At 46.3% G+C, this 15,056-nt stretch overlaps 2 protein-coding genes across 10 annotated transcripts in view; both read right to left on the bottom strand.

Moving 5' to 3' along the window:
- Window positions 1-945: 945 nt before the first annotated feature.
- On the bottom strand, window positions 946-8,550 carry Stac3 (SH3 and cysteine rich domain 3). 2 transcript variants are annotated; one of them, XM_042698921.1, is made up of 12 exons: window positions 7,830-8,550; window positions 7,099-7,165; window positions 6,612-6,876; window positions 6,284-6,381; window positions 6,009-6,066; window positions 4,819-4,916; window positions 2,845-2,911; window positions 2,172-2,224; window positions 1,851-1,936; window positions 1,623-1,674; window positions 1,392-1,529; window positions 946-1,292 (listed from the first exon to the last, which is right to left on the bottom strand). In XM_042698921.1, exons 2-12 carry the CDS (start codon window positions 7,162-7,164, stop codon window positions 1,194-1,196), a joined length of 1,080 nt encoding a protein of 359 aa, XP_042554855.1. In that variant the 5' UTR covers window position 7,165; window positions 7,830-8,550; the 3' UTR covers window positions 946-1,193. The 2 variants fall into 2 exon arrangements, with proteins under 2 accessions (XP_042554855.1, XP_042554856.1); XM_042698922.1 differs by lacking the exon at window positions 7,099-7,165.
- A 2,260-nt stretch (window positions 8,551-10,810) lies between these two features.
- Window positions 10,811-15,056, bottom strand: part of R3hdm2 (R3H domain containing 2) — a 138,409-nt gene continuing 134,163 nt past the window's right edge. For all 8 annotated transcript variants that reach the window (XM_042698698.1, XM_042698701.1, XM_042698702.1 and 5 more), the window contains 3 exons: window positions 12,771-12,868; window positions 12,369-12,453; window positions 10,811-11,612 (listed from right to left, as the gene is read on the bottom strand). In XM_042698698.1, coding sequence (XP_042554632.1) covers window positions 11,272-11,612; window positions 12,369-12,453; window positions 12,771-12,868 — 524 coding nt within the window. In that variant the 3' untranslated portion in view covers window positions 10,811-11,271. The remainder of the gene's footprint in view (window positions 11,613-12,368; window positions 12,454-12,770; window positions 12,869-15,056) is intronic.

Raw genomic sequence — 15,056 nt, 5'->3', positions numbered from 1 at the left:
GGCTGACCCTCCCCCACCCATCATCAAGCTCAGGACCCTCCCACCTGCCCCACTCCAGCGACCACACCAGGTTGTCTCTCAGTGGTCCGCTCCCAGGTCCCCAACTCCACGTCTTCTGCTCTCTTCCCCACACCTTCCCGCTCCTCGCCACCTGCCGCCCTGACCAGGGCCGGCTTATTTGCATATTTGCATATGCAAATAATAACATTTGCATACGGCGCGCCGCAGGGGGGCGGTCTCTGCGAGAGCGGGTGAGCTGTCTGCCCCGCGTCCTCTTTCGCTCCGTACCTGTCGGAAAGGGCTGGGGCAGGGGCCGCGCGGGAGGGGTTAGGCCCCCCCCGGCCTCGCTAGCTCCGTTCCCCGAGGACTCGAGGAAGTGTTGCCATGGAGACGGCACGCACCCCACCCCCTCCCAGGCCTAGGGTCTCAGCCTTGGTGTCTCCGCTTCTCTCCCCTTAGCCACCCCCAGCCCCTCCCCATCCCTCTCTCTCCAACTGAGATCTTGCATCGCCCCCTGGCGGCCTTGCTGGGCGCTGAGCCAGGTTCTGAAATGCGAGGGGTCGCGCGCCGCAGAATCACCGAGAGCTAGAGACCTTCCCAGCCGGGAAGATCCTGCTGGGTCCAGGCGACGGCTGTAGGACGACACTCCTTCCACAGGCCTAGCCTGGAGGGGGTATCGGACTTCCTGCCTCCCCCCAGCCCCAGCCCCAGCGCTTACCCGATCATAGGGAGGTGGAAACGCTGGGGAGGTTCCCCCCCCCCCCGCCCCCCGCAGGCCTTCAAGTCCCCAGTTAAAGAACCAACTTTTCTAACTTTTGTCAAAACTTTAATTGGCAACATTTGACAATTAGGCCCCGCGATTCCCTCCTCGGCGCCTCCTAGTGGAGACGCATCTCCCCGCCCTCCCACGCCACCCCCCACCCCTCCCCAGCTCTCGGAGGCTAAATGGCCTTAAGGGGCTTGCGGGATACGGGCTGCTCCTGGCAACGAATAGCAAAAATCATCAAAGCCCCAGGTCGGGGGAGGGAGGCGGGAACCAGTCCCTTTCCCAGAAGCTCCGTCTTGGTTGGTGCGCCTTCCCAACCCTCCCCACCCGTAGTCCAATTGCTTTCGTTCCTTTTTTCTCCCCAACCTCCACTGGGCCCCGCCCAGAATGGAGCTCAGGTGTTTCCGGCCTGCAGGTGCTCGCACACCTAAATCTCCTCCAGGAAGTCGGCGGGAAACAGCCCCACCTTGCGGCCGGTGTAGACTTTGACGTAGCCTCCAGCTTCGTCTCCTTTCTGCACCACGATCTAGGGAAAAGGGCAGATGAAGGCATGGGAACCTGGGTTAGGTTCTTGGCCTAGTCTCGATGTGATCGGCTGAAATTGGGATTAGGGCACTGGAGCTACCTGGTCCTTCTTGAGAGTGATCTGCCCGATCTCTCGGTTCCCCACGAAGGATCTCGTTACCCGATGCACACGTTCTCCAGCACGGACCCGAATGATGAAATTGGGAGGGAAAAACCCAACTTTCTCTCCGATTTTCCCCTAGGGAAGATAGTAGGTTGAATCGATTCTTTACTCAAGATCCTATGCCCAAACCCGTATCACACCCGCATCAGCCCCAGCGATTTCCCGTACTCGCCACCACTCCTCATTGGAGTCATCAATCACAGTGATCTTCTCCCCTGGCCTGGAATAGGAAGAGAAGGGTCTGAGATTTAGAGGCCTCACAATCCAGTCCCTGGCTATGTTCCAGCCCCAGCCCCAATGGACTAGAACTTCTGAGTCCTTTCTCCCATTTCCTTCCCCATAGGAGTCCAGCTTTCCCCTTCAGTGCTCCCCACTTCTCCTCGGAAGGAGTCTCACGGGAAATCCAGATCGTCCTTCTCCAGGGCTTTGAACCGATAGAGAGCCACAAAGTAATGAGACTGCTGGAAACCAGGCTGCTTGTGCTAAGGGAGTGAAAGAGGGTGATGAGTCTCAGGGTTCCTCTACCCCTTGTTGAGGGGTGTTCTCCTGACACAATGTGTTCCAACTTTATTCTAGGTTCGAGTTGCAAGTTTACACTGTGTGCTGGGTGGGTGGGGTTAAAATGAAGAGTGGATCAAGAGTGATGGGAATGTCTATTGAGGCCATGAGTGGAGTCAAACTTAAATTGGGCTCCTTGCAGGGAGGAAGGATTCTCACTTTGTCATCAGGTGTCTTCTTCTCAGCCTTCTTGTCCCCTTCAGGGCTGTTTCCTGGGAAACACCAACAAATTGTCTATCTCCTAGAAGGCAGCCCTTACCCTGTATTGGAAGGCTTTTTTTTTTTTTCCTGACATTGAGGTTTTCACTCAAATTTGCTTGGCTTGCTTGCTCATGACTGGCATTCAATCACTTAATCCACACTCTCATTCTGGCATTTTGGTGGTAAATTAGAGATAGAATCTCACAGATTTTTCTGTGAATCACAGTCCTCAAGATCTCAGCATCCTCAGTAGCTAGTTAGGATTACAGATGTGAGTCAATGGCACCCAGTTCTAGAAGGCTTTTTTTTTTTTTTTTTTGGTGGTGGGGCTTGAACTCTGGGCCTCAGCTCTTCAGCTCAAGGATAGTACTCTACTGCTTGAGCCACAGCACCACTTCTGCTTTTCTGAGTGGTTTATTGGAGATAAGAGTCTCACAGACTTTCCTGCCTGGGCTGGCTTTAAACTTGATCCTCAGATCTCAACCTCCTGAATAGCTAGGATTACAGGCTTGAGCCACCATGCCAGTGTTAGAAGGCATTTTTTTAATATCCAAATCTGCCCTCCCCCATTGGCACAGCTAAGTCCCTGACCTCTACCCCATCTTTGCTGATAGAGATGGGTTACACTCACCATCCTGAGGCTTGCTTTCCTCTGGCCTGGAAGACTCTGGCTCTTCTTCCATCATGGCTGCTAGAGGCTAGAGGGAGCAAGTTAAGGAGCTGTTGTCTTGGGAATTTATGCTTGCTGTGGCTCTCCATTTGGGCTAGGGAACTTCAGGATCTCAGGGTTAGAAAGATATTTGAAAGAAGTATCTAGTCCAACCACCTACCTAATTCAGAGACTTCTTCTGAAATATACTGTCAGGTATATTTTGACTGTAGCTAATGCCAAGGAATCTACTACCTTATAAAGTAGCCCCATGCACTTTTATTTTTTTTCAATTTCCTATATTAAGCCCATGTCAGTCTCCCTGTAATCTTTAGTTATTTATTGGTCCTGATTTGCCCTCTGGAGCTACGAGTGTGGAACCAACATAGTTCCCATAAATATCTGAGGACACTTGACAAGTCCTTTCTTCTCTCATATTTTCAGTCCCTTCCTATCACTCCATGATCCAGATTCCAGGTACTTCATTATTATACTGGCTGTCCTTAAAAATAATCCAGTATATAAGAAAAATAGAAAGCAGTTTTCATAGTTTTTCTTCGGAGAATAAAAACTGAGTCTTTTCAGAAATGGCCAAATTACACTGCTAGTGTCTTGTAAGTTCACTCCAAAGAATCGCGTCTCTGTGCCAGCCTTCCATATTAACTTCTTTGAGGTCAGATCTTTCAGTCTAGGCAGTTGATTTTGTTTTGATCCAAGAAGAGATAAGTAAATGTTTCTGTATGAAATTTCAAATTATTAAAACTGGCCATAGTGGCACATGCCTATAATCCCAGCACTCAGGAGGTGAGGCAAGATTGGTTACATGGTAAAACGCTGTCTCAAAACAAAACCACCTTATCAAATTATTAGCTTTGGTTCTTCCTTCTGGGCTGTAAGCTTATTTACTTAATGCTTATTTATTTATATATTTTATGGTACTTGAACTTGTGGGCTTGCACTCAGGGTCTCATGCTCTTGCTTAGCTTTTTTACTCAAGGCTTCACTCTACTACTTGAGCCATTCAGACATTTTTGCTTGTTAAGTGGAGAGAAGTCTCTTAGATTTGTCTACCTAGGCTGGCCTTAAACCATGATCCCCAGATTGCAGGCCCCTGAATAGCTAGGATAACAGGCATGAGCCATCAGTGCCTGGTGTGGGTCACTTTTAAATATATCATTCAATGTATAAGTTTTCCTTCCTAGCTTTCTCACAAACTATTTGTATCCGTGAGGAAAGAGGTTTAGGAGCATGGGCCCATTCATGTTAGAAGGCACCTCCTTTTAGTTGGACCAAGACTCTTTGCATACGAAATTCAGTCAACTTTAGGAATCCATCTAGTCACAATCATCATTGATAATATATCCTGGTTGTCTAGAAAGATGGTGTTCAGTTCACCATCTGTGGCATTATCAACCTAGCAATTTTATTATAAAAGGAGATGAGGTTGTCTTTGTCAGGTAGCTTTGTTTCTCCATTTCACTATCTGTAAGATGAATGAGTCAGACCATGATCTTCATGGACCTTTGCATGGTTCCAGAATTGATTACTTGGAATGTCATGCTATATTCTGTCCCCTAAATCCAAAAGCATTATTCTTGTCTCTGCCATCCAGCAATGCCAAATGCCTGGGGTCTACCTTTCGGTGGCATTTAAGCTGACACATTCAGAAGGGAGTTGAAAAAAATGTACTTTATGGTTTTTGGGTTTTTTTGGTGCTGGGGATCAAACCCAGGATCTGTGCATTTAGGCAAGCACTCTACCACTAAACTTCCTAGCACTATGGCATGGGTTCTTAACCTGAGGCTGGTCCAAAACACATTCAAAAGTTGCATGTGAGGGTGTATTTTTTAGGTTATATGCCATTGGAGTATTCATAACTTCTATACCTAAGAGAGGGGCTTGCCCCATGAGTTTCTGGGGTGGGAGGGGTAATCCATGGGGATATACGGTGCTCACATTTTTCTTATCTGCCTGTCCCTTCTTCCTTTCCTTGTTTGCCATGATCACCCCGGTGCGCAGGGTTTCAAACACAGGGTCATTGCGATTGGTGGAGGCTAGTGGAATGGGAGGAGAAAAAAGCATTATTGGAGAGTCAGAGAAAGGCTTGGAGGAGAGACCCCCCCCCCCCAAAATAAGGAAGAGGTGGAACTCAGAAACTACCCATGGGAATTGTATGTATATATGTGTGTGGTAGAGGTAGAGGTAGGAGGAGAATTAAGGATCAGCTGGGTAATATCTAGGTCAGCAATCTATAAAGGACTCTAAAAAACATTACTGGAAATGTGATCTGATGGAGAAAAATACTTCTCAGAACTCCTTCCAAGCAGAGTAGTGTATGGTGTAAGTTTCTTGGGAGTTGGGACTGGTTTGGAATCCTTATTCTCAAAGAGAATGGTGTTTTAACTGCTTTTGTTTTGCCAAGTGGCACATGCATGTTGGGGGGTGGGGAGCACCAGTATGTTTTTTCACTTAGGTGCCTCAAGTGTTCTGTCTGTCCTTCAAATAAACACTGAGAAATTTGTCAATTTTTACTCCTTTCTGGTCATGAGGCTTGAGCTCAGGACCTGGGTACAGTTCCTGAGTAATTTTGCTCAAGGCTAGTGTTCTACTACTTCGAGCCACAGCTCCACTTCTGGTTTTCTGGTGGTTAACTGGAGATAAGTCTTACAGACTTCCCTGCCCAGGCTGGCTTTGAACCGTGATGCTCAGATCTCAGGCTCTTGAGTAGCTAAGATTATAGGGGTGAGCCATCAGTGTCCTGCTAAATGAGTACTTTTAAGAATTGCCAAATTAGGAAGTTGTAGCTTGGTCTAGTCCTGAGTCTGGCATGATTCTAAATAATTTCTTACTTAGAAATGGTTTTGTATGTGAAGAACACATATTTGGAGGCTAGTAGATTAAGGTTTCAATCTTGGCTCTATCACAAGCTAGATGTATGTATGTAATTCTAGCTAAATCTTATCTTCTTCAGCTCTAAATCAGGGGACTATTGGCTGCATCAAATCACTTAAAAATATTAGGCTTTAATTGGAAAAATATGGGTAATAGAACGTTTATGTTTCAGAATTTGGCTTCCAAAGCTAGAGGTGGGAAGGATTCATCTTGGAGGCCTGCCCATTCCCTTAGGTCATATGTAGAGCACTTACAAGCATACTGCTGATTGCTGTAGAGTGGGGAGCTATAGGCCCTTCGGAAACCAGGTGGCTGTAGGATGGGATGAAGGGAGTGAACATTAGAAATAGCAAGATGGGGCCTAGAACCCTACTTCCCCCGTGAGTGCTTGTCCTTTTGTAGAATAAGATGGGCTGAGGGGAGAAGAAGCAGGGAAATTGTATGGGATTTCTTGAGGGATTAGCAAAGGGTAGCTGGCAACTTGTGTCTGTCTTCCCTTCCATTTTCTTGTTCTACAAAGCATACTCACGATTTTGCCAAAGCATCTTTGCATCTCCACGTAGGACTGGCAATGTTCATGTATGTTGGTTTTGCAGTTCTTACAACGGAGCCCAAATTTGTTATTGACTTGGAGGAGGAGAACATTTGGGTAAGTTCCAAGTTCTTTCTTCCCTTTGCACCACTGTACCTACTATAGCCCTGAACTTCCCTCTTCTAGGACCTTACCCTCTCGACCTCTAGTATTTTTATAAGCTGAATCTTGCCACAGTCTGTCTATTACAAACAATTCTCTCCTAAATCCTCTCCCCCAACCCCTACCTTCAACCTCAGACTCTTCACTCCCCTTCATAACTCACGCACAATCATCCGGGCACAGACATCACAGAACTTTGGTTTCTTGAAGAAGTGATCTTTGAATTTATGGGGCTTGTCATTGACAAGCTTAGGAGGTTCTGGGGGTGGCTCCTCCTCTTCTTCTTCTTCCTCCTCTTCCTCATAGATGTAGTAGATTGGCCCACCCCCGGCTCCCACTGCCTCCCCATTGGCCTGCGGCTCTGGGGGAAGCTCCATCTCCTTTGGCTCTGGAGACCCCTTCCTGAATAACTGCTTCAGCCGCTGTAGCTGAGGGAAGGAAGGAGTGGAGGAAACCCAATGTTAAAATGACTGTCAACCTACTTTTTTAATGTGAGGCAAGCAATGTGCCCGGAGATTAGAGGATTGGGGCTGTGGGTGCTGACTAGCCTACTGACAAGAGTCACAGACAAATGGGATCAGTTCAAGCAGTTTTCTTCAGACAGATAGCTTCCCAGCCCCCCAACACAGTGGTAAGAGACTCAGACTCACCCCACTTTGCGGTGCCTCTGCTGGGAAGGAGGGCTTAGGGGACTCTAGCACCTCTTTTTCTGTCATCCTGCAAAAGGTTGAACCCCACTATGAAATCTAATCCCTGACTGCCCGCTTTTATTCCTGTCCCTTCCTTGAAGTAGGGTGGTCGTTGGAGGGGAAACATCAGGAGGAATTTGGTTAAACAGAAAGCCTTTGGGTCAGGCTTATGAACAGAAAGATCCAGAGAAAAGGCCAAAAGTCTGGACTTCCAAGTTTCTCAGACAGATAACCCATCCTTTTACCCTGAGGGGAAGCCCCAGAGTTTACAGTTTACAGTTCTAACACAGTGCTCAAGACTACCTGACCAGGATTTTCCTATAGGTACTTATGGCCAATAGGCAGGATCACACACACACCTTCCCACATCCCCTCCTCACATGCATGCATGGAGGAATGGATTGAGACATTTGTTCTCCTCTGAACTTTAGGGCCTTGTGCCTAGTTCTGTCCCAGCCTGCCTCAGGCCTCAGCTATTTTAAGTTTTCAGAGTAACATGAGCCTTTCCTTCTTTTACTACTCCATTCCCTAGACCCCACCCCCCTTCAATTCTAGCTTTTTCAGGAGTAGAATAACAATTTCACTTCTAAAACCCAAACTACTCACAGAGAATGAAATGAAGAAGTTGAACAGACTAGAGATTGGGGGAGTTGGGGGAGCAATACTACAAAGAGGATGAAAAGGCAACTTACGTTTGGGATTCCCTAAGTCAGTCCTCAGTCTGTGGGGGAAAAGGGATCCCCTAGGGCCTTGATGGTCGTGCAGGGGATGGGCAGTCCTCTTCCTTGGGGGCTAAGCCCCCCAGTACCTTTCGTACGCACACCAACTAATCAGATGGTATTTGTAGGCCTTCTAGCCTCTCACCTTGGTGGCAGAGCTGAAATGACAGGGCTGGAGGAAAGTGGACAGCTGAGCAGCACAGCTGACATGGAGAAATTGGACACGGGGAGTCTGGGGCAGGGCTGGACCCTACATCCTCCCATCCCCCCAGGGCTGTTCTTCCTTGATTCTTCATCTATGGTGAACACATCTTTTCTGGCTAAAGTCAAGAATAGTATTCTTTTCTTTCTCTGTTCTTTGCAAAATTGAGGATAAAACTAGGGCTATACACATGCTATGTAAGTGCTCTACTGAGCTCTAACCTAGCAGGGCTGTCCTTATAATACTCATTTAAAGGGACCTTAAATGTCTGAACATGAAGGAAGAATTCTAAAGTGATTTTCTCTCCCTTTTCCCCTAAGGTCCAAGCACCTCCCTAAATCTCTCCAAGCCTATTTTAGAAAGGACTTATCTTCTCAGTCAGTCTTTGAGTGGTCCAGTGTTTGCATGCCTTCAAGCATTGATCTCTTCCTGACTTTGGGCTAGGAACTGATGAGGATAGGATTTTTATTCTCAGAGATCCCATGTCAGCCAGCCATATAGCTACGTCATCTGTAGTTAAGTGCTATCCTGTAAGAGTAAAGAATACATAGGTAGCGCTGCTCAGCCCTCAGAGGAATCTTTTCTCCTTGAAATCTTGTCCTCAGGGTAAAGGGAACTGTAATAGCTTCAACAAGTTAGGCTGCACCCAGGCATTGCTGGCTCACACCTACAATCCTGGCTTCTCAGGAGGCTGAGATCTGAAGACTGTTGTTCAAAGCCAGCCCAGGCAAGAAAGCCTATGCGACTCTTACCTCCAATTAACCACTAGAAAACTGCCCAGAGTTAAAGCCCCATGACACACACACACACACACACACACACACACACACACACACACACACACACGCGCGCGCGCGCGCGCGCGCGCTGTAACTCCTATTAAGGGATTCTGGGAAACTAAGGTCTAATAATCTTAGGGGGTTAGTTAACCAGACAGAAGGTTATAGCTGTCTTCTATAGCAAGTTTTTATCATCTGTAAATAATGTCTCTTTCCCCATAAGAACTGCTAATCCTTGAAGGTAAGGTAGTTTATCCTTATTCCTAAATCATCTTCACTCCAAGATTCCTCCACCTACCATGAATGCCACAATATAGGAACTGAGAAGCCAAGGGTTGGCTGGCATTCTTATTTTACAGGGATATAGCTTCCTCTACTCTTTGGGCTGTGACACGACCAAGATCCTGGAGGAAAACAATGTACCATGTAAAATATCCCATGTATTTGGGAAAAAAAGGACTACATTAGAAGCTAGGTCAGATAAGCTCTTATGGGGATGTGGCTAGAGTCATAGTTATCCAGGCCCAAGAGATTTCTAGGACAATGCTAGCATATCAGATGTTATTTCCATCTATTATTCTCTTTTTAATGGGTGCATAATGGGTCTGAGGCTACAGGCTTAATAATACTCCTGTCCTGACAGGCTGGAGAGAATAGGGGAGGCCTTGAGAAGACAAGTTCTATCTTGTAGGTAGGGTGATTTCTGCTCTTGTTTTCTTTAGCTGCCCTGGACAGGGCTGCTTAACATGCCTGGGTAATACAGCATCTTGGCATTGTAAATTTAGTTGGTGTAGCTTCTCCCCTCCCTTCCCCTTGGGTACTAGGGCTTAAACTCAGGATCTTGAGCTCCTGCTCAGCTTTTTTTGCTCATGGCTGGTGCTACATCATTTAAGCTACCCCTACAGCTCCAGCTTTTTACTGGTTAATCGATAATAAGAGTCTCTTACATTTGTCTGCATAGGCTGGCTTTGAATCTAGATTCTCAAATCTCAGCCTCCTCAGTAACTAGGATTATAGATATGGACCACTACCCACTGGTGTCCAGCTTGGTATAGCTCCTTTTTTTGTGCTGGTTCTGGTGTTTTGAACTTAGGGCCTGGGCACCGTCTCAGTGCTTTTTTGCTCAAAGCTAGAGTTCTACCACTTAAGCCACAGTTCCATTTCTAGCTTTTTGCTGGTTAATTGGAAATAAGTCTTAGACTTTCTTGCCCAGGATGACTTTGTACAATCCTCAGATCAGATCTCAGCCTCCTAAATAGCTAGGATTACAGGTGTCAGCCACTAGTGCCTAGGCTTGGTATAGTTTTTATTGTAAGAAACACAACTGTTTGTGCCAAGTGCAACCTAATCATGTGGCTTTAGGCATTATCCATCCCTGAAAGGTTTTCAGATTAGAAGAACAGCATTTCAGTCCAGTTCTGGACTTCAGTCATTCCTCCCAGGCTCAGCTTAAGCATCCTAAATGAATATGAGAATTAATAAAGAAGCCTTTGGTATGGACACAGAGGTCCAGAGTTGATGAACTGCTGTTCATAACAGTCCCACAGAGACCCAGCCATCTATTAGAACTGGATGAAGGAAGAGAATGAGATAAAAGGAGCAATGTAAGATATATGTGTACATGCTGGGGAAAGCCATCCCAACACATGACAAACCCCTTTAACAGCTGTGTGGCTGAACCTACACAGAACCCCAAGCCCCCATCCATGTCCAGGCGGCAATAGAGAAACAGTGACCCATGTCCAGTGACAAGTTTTTATATTTAAAAACAAATTCAACCTCCCCCCACAAGTAACCCCCCAAACAAACAAAAAACCAGATTAAATAAAATTTACAGTGAATATACCCAGCAAACATCTGTATGTGCAATTAAATACTGTGTCTGTTACTGCGGCACAAACCTCAAACAAACAATATACAAGTGTTCTGGGGGTGGGGTGGGGTGGGGTGGTTCCAAGTTTTAACTCTGTGGGGTTTGGGGAGATAAGATGGGGGAAGTGAGAGAATGGGGAAATCAATTTTGTTTTTCTTAATTCTGTCCATATAAATATATTCGTAAAGACCAAAAAAGGAAACAGGAGCTTGGGATGGTGAGGAAATAGGTGAGGAGGAGTATGAGACCCTCCCCAACTCTACCTGGCCAAAAATTTGAAAGAAACGAATTTCAGGGTGGAAGATATAAAAAATGATAGAAGAGAATGGGAAGGAGAGGGAAATGGGGGAGGGGCAACCAGGGAAAAAGAGGGGGTGCCATGGTAGGAAGTCGGTTGGAGTCCAGTGCCTGTGTGAGTCTGTTTCTTGCTTCATTCCTAACATCTTAGGCTCTAGTCTGGCGTCTGTCTCCTTACTTCTTGCCTCTGGCTACGTAAATCTAGCCTTGGCCCCCTCCACCTTGCCCTGTCCCCTACTATGTAAGTCCCTTTCCCTCCTCCACTTATTGGGAGCTGGCTCGCTCCAGGATCCTCAGGTCATAGTTCTTTTTGGCCACTCGTAGTTTGAAGCGACTCACAGAGTTGTTGAGGCGAAGGGAGGCATTCTGGGCAGCCAGGGGGCTGGGAAACACAGCCACGATGGTGTACAAGGCAGCGAGGTCAGAGTGGCGGCCGTTTTCAGCAGTCCCACCATTATCCCCCCCACCTCCACCAGGCAGCCCCTGAGCGTCCTTGAGCCACTGGATCTTGGCGCCAGACATGGCAAGCTGAGTGAAGAGTTTGTCCGCCTCAGTACGAGTGATACCCTCAGGGAGATCTGTCACCTCCAGCACCCGCCCCAGGACTGGAGGGGAAGAAAGAACACATTGTTGTGAGAGGTAGGGAAAGAAGGACTGAACAAAGGACTGACAGTGAATTTGGCTGGCTAAGTATATACAATGTCCTCAAAAGCCCCAACCTTCCCACTTAGACCCTTCCTCCCCTCTTCAAGTCACTGTAATTTCCTACTATCTAGACTCTAATCAGGACAAGCAGAAGGTAAAAATGAACCCTTCTCTTCTAGCAAGAGATACAGGCAAGAAGGAACTAGGTTTATGAGCTGAGGACCTACACCTCATTTATTTCATAGTCACTGCTATGAAGGAAATGTTGCTTTTACTGACAGTCTTCCTTCCCACTCAGAGGCTGGCCCAAATGGACTGTTCCTTCTTATCAGCCAGGAAAGTCCCTTTCCCTTATTTTCTTGTTTAGTCAACTGCCACAAATGACTCCAAAGAAAACTTGCTTGCCTAGCATAAAGGCTACATTCTCTACCAATCTCCTCTTAAATAGAGAGATGTCCTAGATTAGGGTCAGGACTGCTCCTAGAAGATTGTTTAGTAAGAGGCCCAGCAACATCCATTACAGTGCTATTCCCAATTTTACCTGGTGCGGCTTAGCTGGGGAATCTGAGATACTTTACCTTCTGCTTGCTTTTGAGCACACCTAAAGGGCCCCACTTCCCCCACTCTAAGCTAGTTTTCTAATCCATCTGGGGTTGTTAATGAAGGGTTGGAGAGTATGGTACCTTCTCTTAGGGATTTGGCATCCTGTCACTTACCAACATCTGCTGTCCCTAAGTCAGTGGAGGCTGATTTGAGTGCTTGTCTCTTGCCCCGGTTTCCATGCTTCAATCCACTCTGTCCCTTCAATATTTGAAAGGTAACTTTCACCTCAAGAAAACAACATTGACTGCCTGTGTCCCAATGTCTGTCAGAGATTGGGGAGTGACAGCCAACCCTAAGGTCTCCACCCAAGCAGACAGATAGTGACCAATGAGATACAAAGAGTCCCTTCCTCTTGACAGTGGGGTTGGGTCAGAGCATGAGCACAGAATTGGGGCAAGGCTGTTCTTGTTTTGTCTCCCATGTGTACCCAGCTAGTAGAAGCAGGTGGCTCAAGCATAGGGTTCCAGGTGAGAAGAGGGCCTAATGGCTCTAAGGCTGATGGTGGACATTCTTACCTGATGCACCGTGTAAGTTGACTGGCTGTGGAGCAAGGGAGGGCAAATGGAGAGATTGTACTGTAATGGCTGGCCCAAAAGAGAGTAACGCCCATCACCTAGGGAATAAAACCAGATGGTTTTGGAGAAGCTCAAGCATCATGGTATGGCTATTATAAGATTTCAGTAGGCTTTGGAGATGAGTGGTAACAATGTATACTATTTCTACTTTTTTCTTTTCTTTTTTTTTGGGGGTCCAGTCGTGGGGCCTGAACTCTGGGTCTGGGTGCTGTCCCTCGGCTCTTCAGCTCAAGGCTAGTGCTCTACCACTTGAGCCACAGCACCACTTCCGGCTTTTTTCTTTTTGCTTATGTGGTGCTGAGGAATCGAACTCAGGGCCTCAGGCATGCAAGGCAAGCGCTCTACCACTGAGCCACCTTCCCAGCCCCTATTTCTACTTTTTTCTATGATGGGAATACCATGGACTGATTTAAGAGCTATCACCCAGCAGGAAGAGGGAAAGCAAAAAGGAAGTATAATATGGGATGAATGTGATTGAAGAGTATTTATAAATGTAAGCAAATAGAAAGTGAGACCCATAAAAATTATTGAAAAAAGTAGGAAAAGGGAGATAAGAGTAATAGAGGGGTGAATATGATCAAAGTAGACTATTTGCATGTATGGAAGTATCACAATGAAACCCCTTTGGAAAAAATATAAAGGACAGACAGTAATGTTACAAAAATTGGAGAGAGAAAAAGAATGAAAGTGATAAATGGCAAAAATAAAGCATGGTCTCTTTCCCTAATCCCCTTGGTTCTCAGCCATATCTCACTATCTGGACTATTTGATCCTCATATGCTTGAAGAAGAGTTCCATCCCTTGTAGACAAAAGGCATTAAAAATGTCCAGGGAAGAAACCTACAGATCTGTATTTTTTGGTCAGTTGTGGAGCTTGAACTCAGGGCCTGGGTGCTGTCTCTGAGCTCTTTTGCTCAAGGCTAGTGCTTTACCACTTTAAGTCATAGTGCCACTTCTGGGTTTTTGTTAGTTAATTGGAGATAAGAGTCTCATGGACTTTCCTGCCCCAGCTGGCTTTAAACCTTGATCCTCTGATCTCAGCCTTTTGAGTCACTAGGATAACAAACATGAGCCATCAGCATCCAGCAATCCTACAGATTTTTTTTTTTTTTTTTTTTGGGGGGGGGGGGGGGGGGTCCGGTCATGGGGCCTGAACTCTGGGCCTGGGCGCTGTCCCTCAGCTTTTCAGCTCAAGGCTAGCGCTCTACCATTTGAGCCACAGTGCCACTTCCGGCTTTTCTTTTTGCTTATGTGGTGCTGAGGAATCGAACCCAGGGCTTCATGCTTGCAAGGCAAGCACTCTACCACTGAGCCAACTTCCCAGCCCTGATCTTTACCAATGTCTTTTTTTACTTTTGTCCTCACCCTCAAACCGGGATCAAGTTTCTGATTCATGTGAAAGGCAATACAGTGTGGTGAAAAAGAAGAGACTTGGAGACAGACTGCCTAAGCTAAAATACTGGCTTTGTTATGGGAAAAGTAATGTTAGGATGTTTTCCCCTCTTTGGTATTGTTGGAAGGTTAAATCAATACAGGACCTGTAAAGTGCCTGTAGCAATGCCTGATACATGTTGTTAAGTACCCAAGCACTACCTATTATTAAGAAAACATTATATTTGAGAGCAGCCTAGAGTTTTAAAACCACATTCTTATTTTTAAATTACTTGTGATAGCCAAGGCAGAAAGCAGATCTTTTTTTGTTGTTGTTGTTGGTTGTGAGGTTTGAACTCTGAGCCTAGGTGCTGTCCCTTAGCTCTTCAGCTCAATGCTAGCACTCTACCAGTGAGCTACAGTGCCACATCCAGTTTTCTGGTGGTTTACTGGAGATAGGAGTCTCATGGACTTTCCTGCCTGAGCTGGCTTTAAACTGAGATCTTCAGATCTCAGCCCTGAGTAGCTAGGATTACAGGTGTGAAGCCACCGGTGCCCAGCTGGTTCCTCCCATCTTACATGTGATTAACATAGCTTTATACATTACAAAATGAATTCTGAGTTTAAGTAATTTGCTCAAAATCATAAAGCTACTGAAACTTGAACAGAAATCTTTTAACCCAAGCCCAAGTGTTTCCTCTCCTAAAACCATACTTCTGGCAAAGCTCTATAATCCCAACCCTCAGACTCAGTACTACCATTAGGTTAAATTAATTAGAAAGTTCAGTGAAAGTCTTTTCCCTAGCTCTTTTTACTCAGTAGTAAATAATAAGTATGTAAAGGAGGGCTGGAGTA

The sequence above is a fragment of the Dipodomys spectabilis genome, unplaced genomic scaffold (genome assembly GCF_019054845.1).
Source record: "Dipodomys spectabilis isolate Male_0828 unplaced genomic scaffold, ASM1905484v1 ptg000234l, whole genome shotgun sequence".
Classification (NCBI taxonomy): Eukaryota; Metazoa; Chordata; class Mammalia; order Rodentia; family Heteromyidae; genus Dipodomys; species Dipodomys spectabilis.
This window is presented reverse-complemented; position numbering and strand designations above follow the sequence as displayed.

Bases quoted from the DNA above. Each gene is read 5' to 3' on its own strand.
- Stac3 (XM_042698921.1), bottom strand. From the start codon at position 7,164: ATGACAGAAAAAGAGGTGCTAGAGTCCCCTAAGCCCTCCTTCCCAGCA. The intron at 6,877-7,098 runs GTGAGTCTGAGT...TCCTTCCCTCAG, and splicing joins CAGAGGCACCGCAAAGTGGG to CTACAGCGGCTGAAGCAGTT. The intron at 6,382-6,611 runs GTGAGTTATGAA...TCCTCCTCCAAG, and splicing joins CTGTGCCCGGATGATTGTGC to TCAATAACAAATTTGGGCTC.